A 19,338-nucleotide genomic window follows, 5' to 3' on the forward strand; every position below is an offset into this window, starting at 1 on the left:
GCCCCCAGAGTTGTGAATAATGTGGTTTTAATCTTACTGGGTATATGTATTAATAAGACAGTGCCTTTATTTTCTTTTAAAAGACTCTGACAGTCTAACTTTTCAAGCTCATCCTTTTCTTTTAAGAAAGGTCTAAACTGCACAGGCCTAATATTCTTATATATCGATATTATATAATATTATATCTCCTGTGATTTGTAATTAGTTTGTCTATAAATAGAAATCGTCATCCCATGTCTATGTCTCTGTAAAGTAAAAAATATGATGCTGTTTTTACCTGCTACAGTTCAGTGAGGACAGAGTCTCCCGAGTGCTAATTTTAGTCTCATTTACACTCTCCTTTTTGACAGGCAGTTTCATCACCTTCTCCTTATATGCACACACACACAGTTTCTCTCACAGAGCAGGGTTTGAATTTATTTTAGGCTCAAGTTGGTCAGGCTGGTGGTGATGGTTTTTTTTTAAACAGTATTTTATTATTTGTTTTAACAAGCAACTCACAAAACATAGTTCCTTACAAGTAAGACACTACTAAATATGAAATTAGAATATATGAGAAACAAATAATTTCTCATGGTTAATAGTTGGGAGGGTATTTTACTAATTACATGAGCTTCTTCCATAATACTGTGCCTGTTATTTCTTTAGTCTTCCACATCATGATGAAAATAATGGGTATTAAAAATATAGCACACAGATTGCTATAGTGTTCTGTGTTTGCCAATGTTAGTGAGGCTTGTTACATAACGTTATCACATCCCACTAACAAAAGAAACAGTGTCTCAAAGTGTCCAAATAATCCTGTTAAAACTTTAGTTTATTGAAGTGTTAAGTCTCAGTCTGTCACGTTTCCAACATGGTGGCCTGACACTCAATGAAAGAGCTGTGTTGACTTGCTCTGCCACAGCTAACAGATGCTAACAGGATGGTGGTTTTGTTTTCTCAGAAATGAACCACAGATATAAAACTATTTCAATTGTCCTCAGTGGTTTGTTGCACCGACCGCAGGGAACCCTCAGCCTTTTTTTCTTGAAGCTCCACTCCGCTAACTGTAGCAGTTAACATGAAACAGATGTGAATATTTACAAGTCAAAGTTACACACACACACAGGTTATTTATTTATTTTTTTAACTTTAACTGCCTTGATTTAATGCCTTGAGATCAACCATGTAATACTACATCCATACATCCATCCATCGTCAACCGCTTATCCTGCGTACAGGGTCGCGGGGGGCTGGAGCCAATCCCAGCTGACATCGGGCGAATGGCGGGGTACAACCTGGACAGGTCGCCAGTCCATGTAATACTCCTTATTTTAAATTTAGAATGAAGTAAAAACAATTATCAGTATGAAGTATTCATAGTATTTTACTTTCAGCTGATTTTATAGCTATAAAAATATCTTAGTTATTAATACAAGCATGATTAAAGTCCAGATTTATCATGACATCCATGAGTCTTAAAATTGTTGAGTTTGTTGGAGTTTTACACCATGTGCCATGGTAGACTGGTGCAATAATACTTTATGATACTTTAAAAGCCCATACTTGCAGTATTGGAATGTTTAAAATATGCAAAATGATCAAATATTATAAATGTTGAATGCTCTTCTCCTAATGATATTTAAAGGTTATGTGTGTAAGTTTTAGTGGCATCTAGTGGTGAGGGTTGCGAATTGCACCTTCCCTCCCCTATCCAAGCGAGTAGTATAGCTACGGTGCCTGGGACAGGACAAAGATATCATCTATGAGATAGCATAGAGTTACCAGTCAAGAAATTAGGTTTCTTTAGATAGATATATTAAGAAATTGTATTTACTTAATTATTCAGTTTTATATTATTATTATTACTTTTTCATTAATAAACAACAGCCACATCAAGAAATTAAGTGCTACAGGATGCTTTTAGATAAGCATGCAAATATTACCAAAATGTCTGTTTTTTTTTTTTTGTTTTTTTTTTTAAATACAACAGAAACACAAAGTAGTACTGACAGCCTTAATTTCAGCTTGTAGTAAAACGGTGCAACGTTTTTAATGGGCATTTAGCATGTGAAAGTACAAATTACACATTTGTGTGCACAGTGACGAAGCAATATCCTATAATAATATAATGCAAATTCGGAAAGTATTCATTATTGGTCACTTGATAGGCACACGGTCTTGTTATAGATCACCATAAGCAGTAAAAAGAAATGCATGTATTTTTGTCACCAGGACAGTAAAATGTGAAGTTTAGCTGCTGATCTGAGCTTCCATGCTGTTACCGTTTTATTGACAATAATATTCATCAGCTGTTTGAGTCACGAAGGTAACGGCACATTTCTGTCCATGTATCAAAGCCATAACAGAGCGCTGGAGCATAACTACATGAAATTACAATCCAAATACATATTTTTTTCTACCAGCGCAGTATAGGTTTAGCTGGCTGATCTGAGCTTTGATGCTGGAAGCTGCCTTTTATTGCCAATTAGTGATCAGCTGATTGTCTCAGGAACATAAGGTACAAAGCCAAAACAGAGCTCTGGAGAGAGAGAGTAACTACATATTTTACACCACAAGCCAAAGCCAGCGGTGAAGAATAAACCAATCAAACTAAGCTTACATGATTTTTCTACCAGGGCAGTAAAAGTTTAGCTGGCTGATGCTTCCGTGCTCTAAGCTAACGTTCCGGTTTTATTGCCAATTAACGTTACTGATCAGCTGATTGTCTCGCTAATGTAAGCAGCAAAGCCAACCCACAGGCTGGAGAATAAGTAGGCGACATGAAATTAATCCAACTACATATTTCACACACCTCACGTCTCTCTGTGATTATGGCCAGCTTTAAGCTAAAGCTATCAAACAACAGTTTACATTTGCATCGCTAAAGTCTGACAAACTGAATTACCTGTCCAGCAGAAAACAGACAACTTCAGCTCCGCTTTGAAAACATCTGTCCCACATTATAGCCTTCCATCTGGGAAAATCCACAACATCCGTGATTTCTGCTGTCAGCTGTTTGTATCTGTCCCGACATTATTCACTCTTCTTCTTTGTACGTATTCAATGTAGTGACAGGCGTCTACACTACCGGAATTATACAAGCAAAAGAAGAAAGCTGTGATGACGAAACGCGCTCTGTAGCGCTGTTTGTTCGTTGTCGGCTATTGGAGAAACATGACGACAAATTACAGCGACCTCCATAGAAGGGGGTGCCCGCGGTTATATAGATAAAAATGGCTCATTCTAAAGTAATAAAAACATAATGGTTCATTATGTAAGGTCTTTATGCACCACTGAAAATATAGTTTTGGATCTTATATTGCATTTCTGTCAATAGATCCTCTGAAATATTAGACACTGGACCTTTTAAGATGTCAAGTTTTTCAACAACAAGTTGACAAGTCTTTTTTTTTTTAAGTTTGTATGTCTCAAAACTGTCCATAACGACACATTACAAATCATACCCTAAACTAAGAAAGTCCTGTACTTTTAATTCAAATTAAGTAATAATTAATTCTCCATAATTAAAGGTGATATCAGATTTTTTTTCAGCCTGTGATGTTTTAAAATCATGCCGTAGCCCAGAATTAAAGCAGATATTCAAAAGTACTTATTCCCCATATTTAAGTGTGTTGTTGTTTATTTGTAACTCTTGATATATTTTTTTAAATCATGCCCCACGCCTGTCCAGATGTGCTCAGATCTCCCTCTGCTGGTAAGACTAGGATACTGCCTCTCTGTCTGTCTGTCTCTCTGATTGACAGACCTGATATCCACTGTCCCCGCCCCAACTGTCCAATCCTAGCGTCTGATTGGTCGTCCTCTCTTTCCATCATCCAGTCTCCTACGTTACCAAATGACTCCAAGTTTTGTCCTTTAATCACTTTCCTACTGTGGACTCTGATTACTGAACTGCAGACAGAGCTGCTTCAGCTCTTTTCTGTCTTTCTTTTGTTTGTTGTGCGTTCTTTCTTTCTTACCTGATGATTTTTATTTTCTTTCTTTTTCTTTTGTTTTTTTGCATTCTTTCTTTCTTCCTTTCTTTCTTTATCATGTAGCACTTTGGGATTTGCTTAAATAAAGTACATTACAAATAAAATTTATTATTATTTATTATTATTCTATTTCCATTTCACTATCTTTCTAACTCATTTCTTTCTTTAGTTTTGGTTCTTTCTTGATTTATTTTTTTTTTCTTTCTTTTCTGTCTTTCTATTTCCATTTTACTATCATTCTTCCTCCTTTCTTTAGTTTTTGTGATTTCTTTTTCTTTGTTCTTTCTTTCCTTCATGTCTTGCTTTCTCTTCTCTCTCCTTTTTTCTTTCTTTCTTTCTTTCTTTCTTTCTATTTTCATTTCACTATCATTCTTCTTTTCTTTCTTTTGTTCTGTGCCTTCTTTCTTTCTATTTTCTTTTCTCCATAGCCTATTTCTTCCTCCTTTCTTTTGTTTGTTTTTCATCCTTTTTTTTCTTTTTTGATTCTTTTCCTCATCATGTCTTTCCTTCTGTGCAGACTTACTGATTCAGATGGCTCTGTATCAGTTTTACTTTTCATTTATTCTTCTTTATCATCTTTTCCTATTCCGAATCCTGTTTTTAAAACCTTTTCTTTACATCTCCATTTAGTTTTTTGTCTCATCCTTCGTTCCTTCTCTCATCTTTTCTCTTCTGTCGTTCCTCTCTTCTCTCTGCCAGTCAGCATGCTGTGTTGACCTAAGTGTGATGAACATAGAGTAGAATTTGAATGGATAGAAAGACACCTGACTGATTGATATCCATTCAAATTCAGTGGTACTGTAAAATGAACATATGAATACCATTCAGCTGTGGATTACAGGGCCAGGTTTACTTTGTGTTGAGCCATATACATTGCTGTTTGTTTTGATCAACCAATAAGTGAATTGTTGTTTTCTTTTTTTCTCTTTCTTTAACTCAGGGACGATCGTAAGTGTGGGAGACCCCAAGAAGAAATATACACGCTTTGAGAAAATTGGACAGGGGTAAGTCATAAATATACTGTGGCTGAGTTGACCTGTCAAGTCTCTTGTGATTGGTTCACTCACTGAATGCAAATGTGCATTATGTAAGTGTAGCGCCACATTACGTCCATACAATCTCCAATTCCCCAACATAAAACATATTCAAAAGAAACTGCATGTGTGAAACCTGTCAGGCCTCTAGGCGTTACTGACGGGGTTTCTACAAGCAAAACATAAATATTTTAAAATTTTGCTAAACCCAGACTTACTTTTAACACTGTTTTTCAGGTAAGTCTTTTGGATCAAGTACAAGTCACGTTTCAAGTCAAGAGATGTCACTTATACTGTACTGTGTCAAAACACACATTAAGGTTTGTTTTATGTGGCAAACTCCCAGATGAGTTTATGTACATCACTACTGCTGGTGTAATTGAGAGTGCTGTCCATATATATATTGAGTAAACAATGAACCAACCCCTAAAATGTCAGACATGTACAGATTTAGAAGTATTAAGATTGACAAGCAAAGTAACTGTATGACTGATGGGGGGGAGTCACATAAAAATTCTTTAGTCCTATCCAAAGCCCTGAAAGGTGTCTTGTAATTAGTTGAATGCCCACACAGGCTATAGTGTGGTGTATTCAACTTGACTAATATGGCTGAAGTTCAGTTAGGTGTGCTTCATTATTTTGTGAGAAGGGTTTTCGCTGCTACTTAAGGGTGTGTTACCTCACGTGACATTTGAAAAATGATCTTTTTCATCCAGGAAAGAAATGATGACATACTGAAATTTTTTAAAAGAGAGCTTCTCTTCACTTAATCACTTCACTTAATTTAACTATGACTTTCTTGATATAGGCATGAAGCTCTTGCTGCACTTTGCTTTGAACTTATGCACTGCTGCACTTCTATTAAAATACTGTATTCAACTTGATTGATCTAATGGGTCTATTGTACTATATCTATTTATTTAACTTGTACATCTTATTTTCCATTAATAATGGCATTCTTCCCGTGTTTTTATGTGAAGCACTTGTAATGTAATTTCATATATGACAGGTGCTATACAATTAAAGTTTGTTAATATTAGTATTACTATTATTATTAATGTACAATGTGTAACTGGAGCTCTGCTGTCTGTTTTCAGGGCATCTGGAACGGTGTACACGGCTATAGACATCGCAACAGGACAGGAGGTCGGTTTGCTTTATCATCCTCCATATTTCCCTACTTTCTACATTTCTCTTGTTTTCCATTCTCCTTCAGTTTACAGCTAGCCACACGCCTTTTTACAAAGAGAATATTAACAGCGCTAAAAATACATGTTTGTGATGTAAAATCAACTGGCACACTGAAAGGAAACCCCGCTCTCACAGGTCACCACTTTTCTGGGTGCCCTTTGGCCATTATGACTCGGATACCTCTTAGACGACCCCTGATAACAACCTAGTTTTAATAATAGGTACTGGCCTGATCTTCTGTATTAAATTTCAAAAAGCTTGCTAGTCAACCCCTTTCTTCCTCTCACTGGCAGGTTTCAGAGAGTGGGGTACTAACATTATCTGAAATGCTGCCAGCTTGCTGTTTATCTGTATTGAGGTGTGTAGGTGTAGGCAGTGTAGATGTTAAAGTAAAAGAATACTAACTTACCAGTCTGGAAGAGTAGGAAGAAAATTAAGACAAAAAGAGACTGTAGTTTCTTAAGGTTTGCACTTACCTAAACTTATTTATTTTTTAAAAAAATGCAACAAAAAGAAGCCCCCAAAAGTTCCCCTTTTTTTGTTTTTAGCTCTAGGGTCAGCAACTTGAATGACTGATCGGAAGGAAGGACCTCACCTCTTTTCCAAGCATTCATTGGCTGCCAGAACTCAGCCATCAGATTAATTGGTTTTTACATTCTCACCTCATATCCTTCCTTTTTAATAGCGTAAACTTACTGCCGGTAGTTGCAACACCCCTTTGCTCTAGTCCCAAATTAACAATAAAAAAAATATAAAGTAAAATAATAAAACATATAATGTAGATTCAACAAACGATGATTGTGTATTCTTTTCTCATTTCCAGTGCATAAAGATCACATATACTGAGAAATGAGCATTTCTTCTCTAATACATCTTAAATGCATCACACAAATGAAAATCACACACAAAATGCCAAAAAAAAGACATCAAACACGGGTTGTCACTATTTTTTTTACAAAGAAAAACCCTCCCTCTGTTCTTTTAATGTCAAAATGATGCTTTCATTTTCACAATGGCTGATGGCGTATAGGCAAATAGCGCCTTCTCTCCTGATTAAAATGATTAACTCGTTGTCATCATGGAATGCATCTAGGAGACGTACTTACAGAAGTGTTAAAGTTTACTGAAAATTTATATTTACATAAAAAATTATAAGAGGTCCTGACCTTCCCCTCTATCACACCTTTTTTCACACCTCCCCTCATGTGCGCAAGATACATACATGTGTCATCAGGGACACTTTACCTTGTGGTTTAATTTACAGCAAAAAACCTTAGCTTCCTCTTTACTGGAAACTAGCATTATTTTGAGACTTGCACTGACGCTGAGTATGTCTAACCATACACAGACAAAGGTCTCTTAAGGCAAAGATAAGGTCAGGCACAAGAAAGATATTGGACTTATTAAAGAATTAAATACAGTATCTCAACTTAAACACACATCCTGTAATTTTATGGCAATCCTTCCCATCATTTTTAAGATATTATGTCTGGACAAAAATGGTGGACCAACAGACAAACCACAGGGATTTGCTACTGAAATTGCTAAATAAAAAGCTCCTGAAAAACTAAAGCTCCCACAGAGAAACACTATTAAAGGTCGAAGAGGACATAAAGGGAAAATAAAGTCCGTACCTGGATGATTTAGATGACTGTACACACAAAATGTTCACTCAGTTTTTGTTTAAAGTTAAACCATGATTCTGAGTGAGTCAGACTAAAGAGTTTAAATGGCAAATTTAGGGAAATGTCTTTGTTAGAGTTAGTAGGGGTTAGGAAAGATGCTAGGTGTTAAAGGCAGAACAGGAAGTTTAAAGGAAACGTAGGTTCATCCGGGTAAAATGAAGCGAAGACAACGAGAGATTAAGGGGAGAGAGCAGCGAGTTCAGATGGAGTTTGCACAGTGAGGACATTGTGGCAGTAAACTGGATTTAAGTCTGGCTTCATTAGCGGTGACTTCCAAGTTAATTTTAAAGGAGCTCAGCTCGTCTGTCATGCTGATCTTCCTCAGTTTCACTCGCTGAGGATTAGTCTGTGTGCTTGTTTTAAACGTCTGCCTACAGCATTTTGGATTTAGATATTTTGCCCGTCAATGCCTTTTCTGGCTGTCTTCAATTTCTTACCGTTTTACTTTTCATCCTTTTGTCTTTTATTCCCTGTCACATCATCTATTTCTTTTAATAAACCTGTCTGTCTTTACTTTATTGTGCTCCTCCCCACGTTCTCCAACCTCTCCACCGTTTTTCTTTTCATTTGCATGTGAATATATGTCAAATATTTCTCTTTTTCTCTCTCAGGTTGCCATTAAACAGATGAACCTGCAGCAGCAGCCAAAGAAGGAACTGATCATCAATGAGATTCTGGTGATGAGGGAAAATAAGAACCCAAACATAGTCAACTACTTGGACAGGTTAGAGACACGATCCCACACACCATCACTTCACAGCATCTCCTTTGTATTCATTCACTAGAAAATGTGACGTGTGGGTGAGAAAACAGAAGATGACATTAGCATTAAACTCTGTTTTCCAAATGTACTGGTCTCTTGGCTTTGCGGTTTTGCACACAGTTTTCTCCAGACAATCTGAACTATAAACACAAGAATTGAAAATGTGTAATCATGTGTAAACAATGCACATTTTATTTAGACACAGTGAGAAGTGAGATTTAAACACTATTTGAACAGCTTCTTCTTGAACAACAACATTGGAGCAGCTGGTGTATCTGTTTTCAGCGAAGACAAAAAAACTCACATTGTTTTCATGAAGAAAACAGTCGATACTCTGCCTTTTTCCATCATGCTGTGAGCAACCACAACCTGATTTCATTCTCCACACAGCAGCAGGACACAATAAAGGGAGTTTATTAGTGTGCTGAGGATTTAGAGGTGTCACCTGCAGCTCCTCACTGCTCCATAACTCCCTGCAGTGGTTAAACTCATCCACTGAAGAGAAAATGACAGAAATGACCATGTTGTTTTAGGTGAGCGAAGCCGTCCAGCAAATATACTCTCAATTTGATCCATCTTGCAATGTAAAAACAGTTTCTCTGTCTTAATAGAAAAGTAAATTTTTCCATTTCACGGATCTCTTTGGTGATTTCCAGCCTGTTCCCTGCTGTAGGACGATAAGTCTGCAACCATTTGCAATTGACTGCTTTTTTTGCTGTTGCAGTTAATATTCTCAGGGGGTATCTGTCATAATTTTCAGACATTATTATGACTGTTTATTACCATGTCGGCGTGCTTTCGTGACCTAAAACCTTACTGGTTTCTTCAACCAGTTAGCTGGAACATAGTCATGTTTTCACTTCTGTTGTATTACCCTAAAAATGAACAGCTCTCTTGAGGTTCAATGGACTGATCTATCTATCGATCTCTCTATTTCTCACTCTCCCTCTCTCACAATTTTTCTGTTTATATTCATGTTTTTATTTCACACTTGCTTTGGCAATGTTTTCCATGCCAGTAAAGCCCCATTGAATTGAACTAAGAAAGCGAGAGAGAGATTGATGCCTGCAGACAAACCTTTCTGGAGGCTGCAGCTTTAAATTTGGAGGATTATATTTGGTTTTGGCAGGTTCACACTCAGCTGAGATCCTTCTGTTCAGGTTGCCGTTCCGACAACAAAAAATGATTTAAATATAAATTAGCCAAAAGTGAAGTTCCACGACTTTTCTTAGAAACCTGGAAAACACCTCTGTGATGTGCCAGATGTTTCAGGAGCTGTGGAAACACTGTAGGTATTAGTGAGGAAACGCAACTGAGCTGTGAACTGGGAAGACTGACGCATGATGAGAGGCTATTCAGTGCTGCTGTTGTCAACCAACCCACTCGTCATGTAGTGGGGGGGGTTCTCATGGTTACCCGTTTGTCTTGAGAGATATTTAGGAGGCACATGCAAGACTGGTGATAATGCTGTCATCCCCATGGAAACAACAATTTCACGGTCACTGATTTACTGTTTCTGTCCAGCCAGTATATTTTATATCGTACCTCTGCTACTAATAATAAACTTTGTTTTGTTCTATAAATAAAGGTTGCAAAGTACTTGATAACATAAAATCAAGCTATGTTAGAGGCAAAATTACTAAGTGCTTTACAACATGAAGCAAAGAATAGTAAAAGCCTGAACCAACCAAAAAAAATCAAACAAGAATAAAAGCAGATGGGCTTAAACCGTGGTGGTTACAAACGACTAGAGAAAGTAAGAGCAAGCCAGATTAACTAAAATCAGGGTAATCTACACGGTAAAATGGAATCAGCCGCAGCTAACGAATCCTCTTAGACAAATTGTTCCAAATCCTCGGGGCTGACAAGAAAAGGCCAATAAAACTGACTTAAATATAAAAGTGAATAATAATATTAGAGGACAAATTCACAAACAGAAAAACATACAAATCCCTCCATTGAATTTCCTGTAGAGCAGCTGGAGTTTCCTCTGGTTCTAAAAAACATTTCCTGTCTTCCTATATCGTAAATATATATACCTGCATATATTGATATTTGCACAGTTACCTGGTGGGTGACGAGCTGTGGGTGGTGATGGAGTACCTGGCCGGAGGTTCCCTGACTGACGTCGTAACAGAAACTTGCATGGATGAAGCCCAGATAGCTGCTGTGTGCAGAGAGGTAAGAGACGTGAGGCCCGCTCACTTTGACATCATCTCTCTTTCTCGGGAGCTGGATGATCTGCTAAAGATTGATCGTGGATTATTCAGAGTTTGTGACAAACTGAGACCATGACGCTGGGACATGTGGTTGATCTGTCTTGACCCCACTTGCAGCTCTGGTGTCAGATCTGTTGGACTCATCAATCAAATGTTTAGTAATTGGAAACAATGAGGGTCCCTTTTTTTAATATTAAAAATCATGCCTGATCTTAAAAACGGTGCTATTTACAGAATGTTGATAGAGGGAATACAAGAAAACATTCAGTAGATTTTGATACTGACTCTTCTGGATGGTTAAAGACGGACTAAACCTTTAATAGAATTATTACAGTAGGTTTAATGGTAATGGTGTCATAATGATGCATTATGTTTTGCTAAATATGGCGATGTCGATACATGAAGAAGTGTCTTAATGTGTCTCTGTGTCTCTTTCTCTCGGCCTCTCCAGTGTCTCCAGGCGTTGGAGTTCCTCCACTCGAACCAGGTCATCCATCGAGACATCAAGAGCGACAACATCCTGCTGGGCATGGACGGCTCTGTCAAACTCAGTATGTCCAACAACAGATTTGTCATTTCATTCTTTCAGTTTATTCATTCAGTGCATTTATTCCTTCTTTATTAACAGCACAGAGTGTTGTTGTTGTAGTTGCTCAGTGTGACCAGTGGGGGGAGCTCTCGTTGCACTCAGTGAACATGAGCCTTTATATTGTTATCTACAGTAGATTTATGAAACGTCATGTATAAATGTAAAAACTAAAGCTGTTTTCTAGGGGGCCAAATATTTGTGTTGGAGGGAGTTGGAGTAAATATATCACAGCTTTTTTCCACATCGAAGGTGTTGCTTGATTTTCTTTTGTTCATCTGAAGACAGAATTTCAAACATTGTGAACACATGGACTCATTTTGTCTTCTCTCCTCCTCCCAGCTGACTTTGGGTTCTGCGCCCAGATCACTCCGGAGCAGAGTAAACGCAGCACCATGGTCGGGACTCCATACTGGATGGCTCCAGAAGTCGTGACCCGTAAAGCTTACGGCCCCAAAGTGGACATCTGGTCCCTGGGCATCATGGCCATAGAGATGGTGGAGGGGGAGCCGCCTTACCTGAATGAAAATCCACTCAGGGTGAGATGTGCTGCAGGCTAACCAAGAGAGTCACTATAAAAGCTGATAAGCACGGCAAAAGATTGTTATTTTTTCTTATTTATTGTAAAAATAGTTTGACAGTAAATACCAACACAAATGCATTTGTTAAATATCATATTGCCTCGATATTAAGACGATAATTTATTTCTGGAAATAACATTTGAATGTTTGTGAACACCTTCACACAGGAGGTGAGAAGGATTTTGTGATTGGATCCCTGCTGATTTTTATTAGACAGTCACAGAATAGAAAACTTTCAGGTTCCAGCTAGAATCTGATTTCAACAACATTATTACCCCTTATGATAGACACAACTGGTCATAAAGACAGTACTGCTGTAACACCAGCTCCTACAGAGGGTGCTGCATTATGAACTGTTGCCTTAATGTTGCTAGGATAGCAAGTTTGTTCAACCTGCAGGAAGTTTTGACAGGACACGGAACGCTTTGTGCTGCCAGAGAAAATAAATTCCTGAAAGTGAAACGAGTCGCTGGAAGAAACAGACCAGCGATCAAGTCAAGCAGTCAAGAATTACTGCTGTTACACAACGTCATAATGAAGAGCTCAACAAGAATAACTGAAACACGCTAACTCTCACTGTTATCGCCTCAGCACTACAGTGGCTCATACAGAGACAGTAACATATTGGACACCACAGTTAGTTACTCAGAATAAAAAAAACATATTACTACAACATAAACAAGAGTAACTCAGATAAAATCAGACGAAGGATTTTAAAAGTTTCACGCTTCATGAGATTCTGACTAACATGCTGCTGGTGTGTTTTGCCTAGGCGCTGTATCTCATAGCTACCAACGGGACGCCGGAGCTGCAGAACCCGGAGAAACTGTCGACGACATTCAGAGACTTCCTGAACCGATGTCTGGAGATGGACGTGGAGAAGAGAGGGTCGGCTAAAGAGCTACTGCAGGTACTGTGTGTGTGTGTTTCATAGTCTGTACATTATAACATAATAACAAAATTGAAAAAGGAGGTGAATCCTGAAAGAAAAAAACATGTTCATTAAATAAATATTCATGAATAACTATGAATATAATACGCAGAATATTTATTATACCTCCCAGCCCTTCCCAACAGGTTACAACAATGGAAAATAACACACTTGGTCAATGCGTTTTGTTTCTAAATTTATTTAGAAAGTTTTGGAACATTGTTTATGTGTTCGTTGACTGTTTATTCATCTTGGATGGATGAACTGGATATTATCTATATCTTAATCCTATTTGTGTTCTTTGTGTTTATTGGTGTAACTATGTATTTATACTGCATTCACAGCTGAGTTTCTCTTGAAAAAGAGATTTTAGAAAGGAAAAATTAAAACAGAATAGAAGGAAAAGTAATTGACTAACAGAAGGATAGAGGCAACAGAAATTAGTCTGATGTACACATTGAAACAGTGTGTTGTTCCAGTTTCTTGGCTGGGTTTTTAATAATACTGTATACAAACAGTAGATCAGGTTTTTTTTTCAATACTAGACTGGGAAATGAGGCGGGCGCCGAGGCGGAGGAAGAAGATGGATCCTTTACTTAAGTTAAAGTGACAATACTGCAGTATAAAAATGCTTCAGTGCAATTTAAAATCCCGCATTGCAAATGTTACTTTAGTAAAAGTACGTAAGTGTTATTAGCAACATACTTAGAGTAGCAGAAGTAAATGGTAAATTTGGATGTTAGACGACAGGTTACTGGGCTGGTTAGTGACCACACAAGACGCAGAAACATCCATTTGCACTTGACTAACAATAAGCACTTTGTCTGTCAGCGGTGGTTTAGGAAATAAAAACTGAATCCAGCCCCAGTGCTTCCAGCTCACAGACAGTTGTGTAGGTGGAGAGACGTGGAGGTCGTGTTGAACTTAGCAGCAAAACAAGTTGTGTAACTGTTCTATGACTCAGAGCTCCGAGGTGATACTGGGACTTATAATGTTTCAGAAGGAGGTCTGTTTCAGACGTAATTCAATTTAATGGTTCCTTTGTAAGAGTGTGTGTACGTGGTTAGAGTCCTTGTCCCTGAAGTAACTGTTTAAAGGTGGATTCAATTCTGTGTGTGTGTGTGTGTGTGTTAAATAAGAGGTCTCATCTGGGATTATGTAGGCCTGTACATCACAGTTGTGCTTCAGGCCTCTGTGGTATTTCAGTCTAACATGACAAAGGGGGCTGCCATAGTTGCTTTAAAGGGGGGATCCACTGTTTTAAATCACAGACTGTATATAAATATAATAAGGGCATGTATCCAGGATATTTTGGCTTTATTTTGGTGCAGTGGGAGGAATTATATATACTGACAAAAACATTGGATTGTGGCTCTGTCAGAGATGATGATTATGTCAAAAAAAAAAAGTGTCTTTTTTTTGAGAATACATCACAAAAAAACAATAGGATTCAAGTCCAAGAAACTTTGCCTGAACACCCTGAAAACCTGACCACACTAACACAGTGCGACACCACCCCTGAGCTCTCATAGGCAACATTTTATAATGAAAAAAGGGGAGCTCCAACAATTTAGTACTGCACTTCCTTAATAAAAAGAAAAACATTTTAAAATTGTAGCAGCTGAGGCTGAAATATCTTGACTTCCAAAACACTGAATCCTACATTTCCCATACATGCAACTCAGTAGCATCTTTAATGAGTCCCCGTCTGCCTTTATAAATGACCTCCACGCCTGAAGTTTATAACGCAGGATTTCTGTTAAAAGCCTTAAACCCACACTCATCCATCATTTAAATTAATTATTAAAGAAGTCATAAAGAAACGTTAACATTATGTGATAATTAAACCACCAACATTATAAATTAGATTTTGCCAAGTCTTTTATTGGTTTTTGTGTAGTTTGTCTTTTTGTACCATTTGAACACGCTGAAGAGAGATTTCTACAGAAAGGTCATAACGCACATGAGGGTAGTCATTTATTTAATTAGATAATTTTTCCTGAATGATGAATCAACAGGTAAAACTGATTTTAACATCCTGAGAATCTGTTTCCTTTTTATCTATAGTGAATTAAAATATTTCTCTTTTTTTTTCTCCAACTCCCTTCCCTCCCTCCATTCTTCTTTTCCTTCCCTTTCTCCTCCCTGGACCTCTCCTCTTCCCTCCTCCCTCTCTCTCTCTTTCCCTTCTCCTCCTCTCTCAGCATCAGTTTCTGAAGATGGCGAAGCCTCTCTCCAGTCTGACTCCTCTCATTGTGGCTGCCAAGGAAGCTGCCAAGAACAACCGCTAGCTAGTTTTGCACTCATTATCTTGTCTCTCTATCCCTCTCTCTCTCTTTACCATCTTTCCATCCTCTCTCTTCTTCAATTTCAGTAGATGGGACGGCATTGATGGCTGCTGGCTTCAAATGCCTACAGTCCTTCCTTTCCCTCCGTTCTTCTTTTTGTCTTTTATAACCTGAACCAACTGCCCCCCCCCCCCCCCAACCCTCACAGGGAGAAAGAAGGGTGGTTTCTTCCTGTAACTTCTTTTTCGACACTCCACTGGACTCAGACAGGAAGCCGGGGGTTAACTGAATGACGTCATCAGCCGAGCTGTGATCAAGTGAAGTCATCGCTGACATAACCACCACCTCAGCCAGTATGAACAACCCAATATGAGAGAGAGAGAGTGTTTCAACAGAGCCCAAAGACTCATGGGAGTTTTTTAAAAATACATTTTGTTTTTCTACCTTGTCTGTAAAAGCCCCGAACCACAACAGCCAACCAGCACCCTCTGCTGCAGACTGTGTGTGTGTGTGAGCTTCCTGTCATGCGTCTATGGGTCTTAGTTCGACTTATCTTCTATGTAAAAGTGCATTTGTTGATTTTCATTTTATCACTCTCTTTTTCTAAAATAAGTGTGTGTGTGTGTGTACATGCGAGTGTGTGGATTGTGTGTATGTATTTTTGGTCATGGGGGGGATGTTGGCATATTAATTAAGTTGATTGTAGCGTTACGTTCTGTAGTTTTTGACACGGAGCAGGTGAGGTTTGGTACTTTATCGTGTCTGCGGTGTGAGCTGTAAGTTAGAGATTATTAATATTAATTATAATAAGGACATTATGGCGTGCTCAGAGCCATCGATGGACTAAGTTTGGCTATAAAAGGTTTTCCTGTTTTCAAAACAGCCATTTTGACTCCATGGTATCTTTCCAGGAGGAAAAGTGAACCAGTGAACTGGACTGTCATGTGGCAAAGAAAACGTAGTTGTTTACCCAAAATCCACTCTGCCAAACTCTCTCCATCTGCAGCTCTGGGGCTTCACTGTCTGCGGGCTCGATGCTGAGACTGTGAGGGAGAGAATGTGCATGTCAACAACCTTTTTTATACGGTACGTTTAAGACGGAGAAAAAATGATAATAAATGAGTTGTGATAATGTTGAAATGTAAAGTGACGATACATGAAGGATGCTTGTGTATGATGGGAAAGATCATATCTTAATCCTATTTTCAGAAGAAGACGGGGACAAATAAATGCTGCAATGGTGCAAAGCTATTGGATCCCCAGTAACCCGCTAAAAATAAGGTGTATATTTTACATGTAAAAAAAAAAAAAGCTGCGGTGACAAAAAAAAGACGACAACAATCTGTTTCATCTTTTGTTTACAGACTTTTTTTATAGTTGATCAATGTCAGAAAATGAGTTCAACACCTGTTTGGATTTTTTCCCGCTGAATTAAAGCAACAGTTTTTCTCGTCTGCAAAAAAAACAACTGACGGGTCACAGGTTCAAATCCCGCAAGAGCTAAAGTCTCCATCAGCTGCCACGGTTGTTCGCTCTGCATTTGAGCGTCAGATAAAGAAAACACCTGCAATGTAAATACCCACCAAACATCCATTCAAAACTCTCACTTTGGTTCCTTCTTACTTGTTTTTATTGTTTTTTTTAATCTAGTGTTGGTGTACCTCTGGCCTTAAACTGTTTCAAAGGTGCAAGACTACTTTAGTACCAGTCTGATGGCAACGATACACCGGCAACATTTTTAGGCAACAGTGAAAATTGTTGTCAACAACCGTGCTGCAATTACTTTGATTAATCTTTTTTAATCGATTCATCTTTAAATTTGTAAAAAAAAATCTTAACATTTTGAAAACCTGTTCATCACAATATCCCAGAGCCCAAGGTTATTTCTTCAAATGTCTTGTTCTGTGCAACCAACCCTTTCAAAACACAAAAATATTTGGTTAACAGTGATGAAATAAAATGATAAAAGCAGAGTGTTCAAAAAGTTCAAAAAGTAAATAATTAATCGATTATTAAAGAATTTGCAGATTTATTTTCTAATCAGCTGATAATTGCAGCACTGTAACAGTGAAAGGGATCGCTAAAATCACATGGTCATGATCATCATTGTGGTCACAGATTTGAACTCTGCAGCACCCAGTGTGAACAGTGCCTACTGAAGTGCCTTTGAGCAAGGCACTAAAGCGCACGGCTGCTTACACTGGCTGCAGTACAGAGGGTGAAAACACTAAACATGTATACACTGCCTGAAACTGTTGCCACTGTTGGAGTTTGTGTATCCTGGTCTGAACACTATTACTAGTAGTGACTATTCTGTTTGAATTTCTCTTGAGACCAGGATGGTCTGAACCAGGTGAACTCTGTGTGTAGGTTAAAGTTTAGGTGTCAATAAACACTCCTCAAAAGAGAAAGTAACACTAACAATCATAGACGTAAGAGCTGTCTGTCAATGAAAAACTACAGGAATGCTACTTTAAATGACCCCTTAAACGTTGGGTCACTTTTCCCATTTAATGCTGTTTTGATGGGATTGTATTAATGTTGTCTACCTACCAAGATGGATCGGACCAAACAATATTTAAGATTAATTCTCCAGTTTAATCTGCTGCGGTGTACCAGATGGGATGAGTTTCACAATGTTATGTTGGATAAATTGCCACTTAAATAAGTAGTTTTACATTTTAGGAAACATCATAGAATTATCATGTAACACGTGGGAGTCATTTCATTAGCACTGATGGAAAACAAGATAAATAGATGTCCTAATTCAATCCATACGGTTCCGTTGTGTTCAGTCGTATAAATCCGGTAGCTTTCCATTCGTAAGAGCTTGTTTACAGCGTCCCCTCTCCCAGTGGACAAGGAAATCTTTTTAATACCCCAGAGTTTCAGGCTAGAGGCCAATCCATGATTAGCAGTCACATAATGACGAACAATCGCTCAAGATTCTTAGTGCGAAAAGCCGTCTTATATAGCAATCCTCAGTTTTAGAGCTTGTTTAGTTTGGCCGACATACAACAGAACAGGTACCTTTCACTATATAGTGAGGTTCATAAAAGACTGGAAGTTTCTTTCACCTTTTTAGCTGCAAGACTTCTGCTTCATCTGCAAAGTTTCACTGAAAAAGAGTTGGTGGTTGCTCCTATGTAGGAGGGGTGGGGGCCATTTGTCCGTTGTCCCATGATCATCCTTTGCGACCATTTTATACCTGCCAAGAGAAACTACTGGTCCCGAAATAATATAAAAACCATCACATTCAGCGTTGATAAATCGGCCTCTGTGGGAAACAAACAGACTGCTGCTGACTCTTACAAATACTGCTGGACCTTAGAACAAGTAGAATGAATTAATTTGGTAAAGACTTATTTTACTGAAGAAGTGACCATCAACAAACAGGACACAGTTCTCTTATCAGCTTATAGGGGATTCAGGTCTAAATAAGGGTTCAGTCCAGGATGAGACGGTCAATGCAGGCTTAACTGCCCAGTGTATCAGAGCCATAATTTATCTGTTTATATATAATTTTCATGATTTGACACAACTCTGAAAAATTAAAAAAATAAAACTGTACAAAAACTGGATGTCTGGTCTTTCTTTTATTTTATTTTATTTTTTTTTAAAAGCGTTTCCTGAGCTCTTGGCAGGGAACAGGGAGCAAAAACTGATTGTCTCAAATTTTCAGCATTTTATAATTAAGGTTTGTTCCACACTTGCAAGTACACAATGTTTCCTAAACTAAGCTTTGCCTAAAATGTCACAGAGCCAAATCTGTACTGAGTGCAGCACTGTTACTGATAGTGCGCCTATCTAACTTGCAGTCAGGGCAAATAAGGGAAAATTTTTTTGTGCATCTTGGTAGCTCATTTTTATTTTATTTAAATGTTTATGTTTATTTATCAGGGACAATGCATAATATATGGGCTAATTCTCATCTGCAGTCCCTGGGCACGTTCCAGTTGTGGACAGGTTATTACGATAAAAGATTAATAATAAATCCAAACCTTACACTTTTTTATAAAAAGCTGACTTAAATCAAATCAAACTGACCACTTGTTAAACAAGACTCAAATGAGCCAGTCC

The 19,338-nt window shown here is 38.0% G+C and overlaps 1 protein-coding gene across 5 annotated transcripts in view; it reads left to right on the forward strand.

Moving 5' to 3' along the window:
• pak1 (p21 protein (Cdc42/Rac)-activated kinase 1) overlaps positions 1 to 18,837 on the forward strand; it is a 77,710-nt gene extending 58,873 nt beyond the window's left edge. For 4 of the 5 annotated variants that reach the window (XM_046073900.1, XM_046073899.1, XM_046073901.1 and 1 more), the window contains 8 exons: positions 4,921 to 4,984; positions 6,112 to 6,160; positions 8,502 to 8,614; positions 10,717 to 10,834; positions 11,324 to 11,423; positions 11,801 to 11,997; positions 12,812 to 12,949; positions 16,265 to 18,837. In XM_046073900.1, the coding sequence (XP_045929856.1) occupies positions 4,921 to 4,984; positions 6,112 to 6,160; positions 8,502 to 8,614; positions 10,717 to 10,834; positions 11,324 to 11,423; positions 11,801 to 11,997; positions 12,812 to 12,949; positions 16,265 to 16,354 (869 nt within the window). In that variant the 3' untranslated portion in view covers positions 16,355 to 18,837. Of the gene's footprint in view, positions 1 to 4,920; positions 4,985 to 6,111; positions 6,161 to 8,501; positions 8,615 to 10,716; positions 10,835 to 11,323; positions 11,424 to 11,800; positions 11,998 to 12,811; positions 12,950 to 15,174 lie in introns of all 5 variants that reach the window. The other variant, XM_046073902.1, reaches the window with a different exon arrangement.
• The last annotated feature ends 501 nt before the right edge of the window (positions 18,838 to 19,338 follow it).

Source organism: Micropterus dolomieu, linkage group LG17 (genome assembly GCF_021292245.1).
Source record: "Micropterus dolomieu isolate WLL.071019.BEF.003 ecotype Adirondacks linkage group LG17, ASM2129224v1, whole genome shotgun sequence".
Taxonomy (NCBI): Eukaryota; Metazoa; Chordata; class Actinopteri; order Centrarchiformes; family Centrarchidae; genus Micropterus; species Micropterus dolomieu.